Source organism: Bison bison, unplaced genomic scaffold, assembly GCF_000754665.1.
Source record: "Bison bison bison isolate TAMUID 2011002044 unplaced genomic scaffold, Bison_UMD1.0 scf7180017864163, whole genome shotgun sequence".
NCBI lineage: Eukaryota > Metazoa > Chordata > Mammalia > Artiodactyla > Bovidae > Bison > Bison bison.
In genome coordinates, this window is record NW_011494735.1 from 2,404,070 (window position 1) to 2,410,069 (window position 6,000).

At 38.8% G+C, this 6,000-nt stretch overlaps 1 protein-coding gene across 1 annotated transcript in view; it reads left to right on the top strand.

Annotated features, from left to right (window-relative positions):
• Positions 1-6,000, top strand: part of PTPRR (protein tyrosine phosphatase, receptor type, R) — a 276,685-nt gene that overhangs the window by 146,500 nt on the left and 124,185 nt on the right. Inside the window, exon 3 of the mRNA XM_010841511.1 lies at positions 4,307-4,420. Coding sequence (XP_010839813.1) covers positions 4,307-4,420 — 114 coding nt within the window. The remainder of the gene's footprint in view (positions 1-4,306; positions 4,421-6,000) is intronic.

Here is a 6,000-nt window from a genome sequence, read left to right on the forward strand (position 1 = left end):
GAATGAGCTTAGAGATCCTGCGGAGCAGTGAGCACACATTAAAGTTAGAAAGGGGAGAGTGGAGTCTTCCTGACAGGCTTGGTCCTAAAGGAAGCTGGGATCATTTGTGGCTGTTGGGAATTGAAACTGGACTTCGTTGAGGGCTTTGAGGACATCTCTTTGGCCCTCCTCTCCCTATTAGGGTCATTGGAGAAGGAAATGGCAACCCACTCCGGCGTTCTTGCCTGGAGAATCCCAGGGACGCGGAGCCTGGTGGGCTGCCGTCTGTGGGGTCGCACAGATTCGGACACGACTGAAGCGACTTAGCAGCAGCAGCAGCAGCAGGTGTGCTCCTGACTCTTACTCGGGGTGATCAGATGACAGACCAAGCTGCCTAATAGCTTCAAGAGGTGACGAACATTTAGAAAACCGACCCCCCCAGGCAAAAATAATTCAACTGCCCTTTAAATATAAATAACTAAAAGCCAGCCACATACTTACAACTTAAACATAATGCTGGTACATAAATTCAGGTGCTGCATTTTAATCAGTTTCCTCAAATTGATTTATATCTAAGACTCATAGGCTTCATATGCTTTAGTAGACTGTCTAGTGACCAAAGAAAGAAAGTCATATTACACAGGGGTATTTCCTTTGTGGGAAGAAGTAGACCTGGGGGAGGGGACATGGGTCCCAGATCAAAGGAACTGACTCAGGAATCTCTTTGCAAGGCGGAAGCCCAATAAATTTAAATACAAATAGAGCTTGAAATCTTTGAATTTTTACCATGTTCAATTTTTTATATGTTTAGATATTAATAATATCAATAATAATACTCAGTTGTTTGGGATAGTAACTCTATTTGCATCATTCATTACTGTGAAATGGCTTAACATTTGCACTTGAAAAGAGCATGGTAATTTCTTTTAAACTTAAAATTTTCAGTCATTTGTATGTTAAATAATAGAAATGACCAAATGGGTTTAGAATAAGACTGAAATATATCTTGCACTGTTATATGGTAACTTTGAAGTTGTGACACTGTTATTGTCATGGAAATTTATATTCTGTCATAGCTGTTATGATCTAACAGAATAGGATGAGAAAAAGCTGTGTGTTTCTAGCATCTCTCCAGAAGGAAGAAGTAACATATATTCTCTTATTATAAGAAGTCATATTTATTTTCCCTGAAATAAAATTTTCATTTTGCCTAGAACCCTTTCTTTTCCTCAAATTGTAATTGTATATAATGTCAGGCATGTATTAGGCTTTCCGATACATCTTTATTGTTGTTGTTTATACTGTATTTTAGCATTACTGTTTCATGGTGAATAGTCAGAAATACATGCATGTGCTCTGAGATCAGTTCAGCTTTTCACAGGCAAGCAGAGAACTGAGGTAAATTATTCAAATATTTGATCCAATGAACCAGATGATTGGAGTTTTAACCAGTTACTTCAACTCACTTCTTCATTTTAGTTAGGGAGTCTAAAATTTCTGTTTCAAAGGCACAGTTTTACCTTCTTGGAACGTTGCCATCTTGAGTGATTTTAAATCTTGAGTTCCCATTTCACATCCATTTGCCATTTCAATCTGAGAAACTTTAATACTGTTTCCACAGTTACAAGCCTCAAGTTAATCATGGCCCTGGGAATTGAGCTCTCAAGTGTGTACACAACCCCCTTGGCTTGCAGTTCTCAGCATAGACTGTTGGCTCCAAATCATGCCCATGGGAATCAAGGGCTGTGCCTGCTTGCTCACCCTGCCTGACAAACACTGTTGGTGAGCCAGAAGTCGGTGGTTCCTCATCAGTGTTTGCAGTAACAGAGGAACCCATCTCTGGGCTTTCCAAAGGAAGGGGAGTAAACAGTCTCCAATACAAGGTCCAATATCTATTGGCAGATTCCGCAGCTTTGCAGAGCTGAAAGTAAGCTGTTAGATAAAAGGAAGTCTCTGTTTCTCAGAGCCACCAGATGGATTTAGTTTTTCTAATCTTTTGGATTTTCCATAAAGCATGTTTTCATAAAATATAAAGTGTGCTTAAAAGTATTAGTTTTTTCTCATTACTGCATTTCTATATCCTACTCATCCTTCAGTTTTACTTTCTGCATTAAAGCGTGTGCATTCAGTCACTCAGTCATGTCCGACTCTTTGTGACCCCATGGACTGTAGCCTGCCAGGCTTCTCTGTCCATAGGATTCTCCAGGCAAGAATACTGTAGTGGGTTGCCATTTCCTCCTCCATGGGATCTTTCCCACCCAGGGATCAGACCCGCATCTCTTGTGTCTCCTGCATTGGCAGGTGGATTCTTTACTACTGTGCCACCTGGGAAGCCACTGCATCAAAGTATATTTTTGTATATAGGAAACATTTTTAAACCATAGAAAAGCACAGAGAATAACATAACAAACAACTGTGAATCATTGAATGGCTTTCGTTTGATTTTTTTTTAAGTGTTACTGATGGCATTAATGTAGCTTTCCTACATACTCCCAGCAAAATTCTCCTTTTCCCCTCCCCAGAAGCAAGTTGTACCTTATAGTTGGGGTTTTGGATAGAGTTTTTCAATAGTTCTTCCCTTTTCTGGATTTCTGGTTTTTTTCCAGGAGTCTTCCAGCTACCTAACATGACCAAGCTCTATGGCCCCTGCCCCTATGCATGTGTTAAAAGACTCTAAGGTGCAAAAGCAGTACAGACTTCAGCTGGGTGGACATTTTGATTGGAAACCATTATACTTCTTCTGACCTCACCCACTCCCTTTGATTTCTGTGTATGTGTGTGCGTGCATTCTCAGCTGTGTCTGACTATTTGCAACCCCATAGACTATAACCTGATGTGAAGAGCTAACTCATTTGAAAAGACCCTGATGCTGGGAAAGATTGAGGGCAGGAGGAGACGGGGACGACAGAGGATGAGATGGCTGGATGGCATCATCCACTGAGTAATGGACATGGGTTTGGGTGGACTCCGGGGGTTGGTGATGGACAGGGAGGCCTGGCGTGCTGCAGTTCATGGGGTCACAAAGAGTCAGACACGACTGAGCAACTGAACTGAACTGAACTGAGACTATAACCTACCAGGCTCCTCTGTCCATGGAATTCTCCAGGCAAAAATACTAGAATGGGTTGCCATTTCCACCTCCAAGGATCTTACTGACCCAGAGATTGAATCTACGTCTCCTGCATCTCCCGCATTGGGCAGGCACGGTCTTTACCACTGCACCACCTGTAGCAATGAGTATTTGGTCCAGTTTCCAATCACTTATTTTGTACCAACTTTATGTATAGAGAAGTTACTATTTCCTAACAAAGCTATAAATTATTGAAGCAGTATTAATTCTTCTTCCACAGCAAACTGGGAGAAGGTCCTCTAAGAGTTCTTACACTCCAGTAGATCACACTTAAAGCCAATCGCTTAGTCACAAAAGTGTGTACATAGACCTGCACCTCACTTTATAGAACAGATGGTATTGCAGTCATCTAACAGTTACCATTAATCTTCTATGGTCAAATCAGGGAATTAAGCGTTATAAAATAAGAAATGCCTAAAGGTTTAGTTTCCCCACTTTGCAAAGCATCTATTTCAAGTCATTATGATGCATTTTTGAAAATACATAGTTAACTAATTTTGAATGTATTAACAGCACCCAAGGCTTAAATTAAGGATGTAGTATTAATTGCATACCTTGGTTTACACTTTAGGAATTTTTAAATAGTTAGTTGTCTTTTTCCAAAGCTATTTGAAAATTAAGAGTGCTTGCCCAAGCAATTGAATAAGAATTATTTACCTTAGACTGAATTATCAGTTCCATTGATTTCTTTACCAGAGTTTGAAAACGCATCATTGCAGCTCATTCTTTTGCCTTGCACTGGCAGCAAATTGCTCTATAGAGAAACTGCCAAGTCTGGTGTTATGGAACTTACACAGAATCTTCCTCTCTGTGACTGTGTGTGAACACAAATTAAAGATGTCCTCTGGCTTGGATTACTGAAATGTACTTGGCTGCATGTTCCATTCTATCATCTGGACTTAAAGCAAAATAAGTCAGTACACGTTTCAGTGAAATTCTTTGTGAATTGATCATTCATATGAACTCTTGATTATAACTAGACAAATCGCATTGTTATACAATGTACCATCTTCTTAACTAACACCATTTAAAATTTCACGTAAAATGTCCCTATAATTTTATCTCCATTAAAAATGAAATAAAGCACCACGACTGTGAATTTCTTAGAGTCACAGGAATTTTTGTGGTCAGTCATCCATCAGGAACTGAATGTTGAAAATCAAAGATTTACTATAATTTGAATTTTTTATTTTCCAGACACTGCAAATGGATGTAAACAGGCTGAACATAACCTTGCTTCGGATATTTCGCCAAGGAGTAGCTGCAGCTTTAGGACTCTTACCCCAGCAAGTGCATATCAATCGCCTCATTGTAAGATACCTACATTTTGCATTTCCAGAGTATAAGCTTTGATCTTTATTGCAGGGCTCAAGAATAATGAACAATAATAAAGAACACCCATGCTGTAGTTTTATGGCCCATGAACCAAATCTGGCATAACACCTGTTTTTGTCAAAGAAGTTTTATTGTAACAAACCATACCCATTTGTTTACATATTGTCTAAGGTTTCTTTCATGCTACAATGGCAGAGCTGAGTATTTGTAACAGATCGTCTGTCTAAATTGAAAGTTAAAATATTTGTTATCTGGTCCATTACAAAAAATGTTTGTCAACTTTCTCATAGTTCAGCACTAGCTACCCTGGTAGGTATAAATAGAAAGGCCCTGAATACCTGTCTCACCAACCTGACACTCCTCCCAAAATATTCTCCCTAAGAGAGAAATGTTTTCTATCAGGTAAGACTCTGTCTCCAGACAGCATCTATTAAAATCCCTTTAGATATAAGAGGATGAAGGATAGTGAACACATAGGCAGAGGATTTTGAATAAAGAGTGAGTAAGAACCATCCTTAAGGACAGTAGTCCAAGGAAAATGCAAGCATAGTCTTGAAAAGTCAAGGGAAAACTTGGATGGGTAATTGAAGTGGGACGAAGTAAGCCCAAAGGATCTTTTCCATTAGGCCCACTTTAGACCTATCAGTCACCCATATCCTTTCTTTTCCTCCTCTCCTCAGTATTTAGGGACCTTGATATCATCCAACCACATGTTCCCATCTGTACTTGAAGGTGGGTGTGAGCAAACGCAAAGAAAGGCAGATTAAAATATTATGATTTTCTCTTTATAAAAAGCATATTATCAAAGCTTCCTGTGAAAAGGGACTTTGGAATAATCTTTTACAGTTTTAAAGTTGTTCTTAATTTCTGCTGCCTTAGAAACTCAAGCAAGGACTTCTCATTCTCCTTGCCCTAAATTCTTAGGCTCCTGCTCGGGCTCAGTTTTATACTGCATCAATATCTGCATTTCCACGTATGGAGAAGAATTTGCTTTTAATTTTGGTTTAGAATTGTTATTTCTTTTCCTTTTTCCTGTGTGCCAGGTGAATTACTTTCATCCCCATAATAACTTTTATTCTGTGAGTCAGCTAATCTCTGGGACTAAGACTTTTTAAAAAACAAAGTTTTTAACAATGCCATAGAAGAAGAAATACAGCATTTCCCATTATCTTGAAAGAAGTTATTTGTATCCAGAGTGTACCTTACTCAAGTGAGAAGTGAGGTATTATAGATGTCTTAGATCTAGATTTTATATATATATATATATATATATGTACTTAGATATCTTAGATATACTTTTATATGTGTAGATTTAAAGAGTATAATGGCTCTTTGAAAGGATAAAAGAGGGGTTTGCCACACCTAGAGAGGGATATGCATATCTTCAGAGAATGTTAGCAGCATTTGTGCATGTCTGTGTCTAAGAGTAGTTTTTGTAATAGTTTGAGTTATGATGGAAGAGGGTGTTTGCTATGACCAGTGCATTCTCTTGGCAAAACTCTATTAGTCTTTGCCTTGCTTCATTCCGTATTCCAAGGCCAAATTTGCCTGTTACT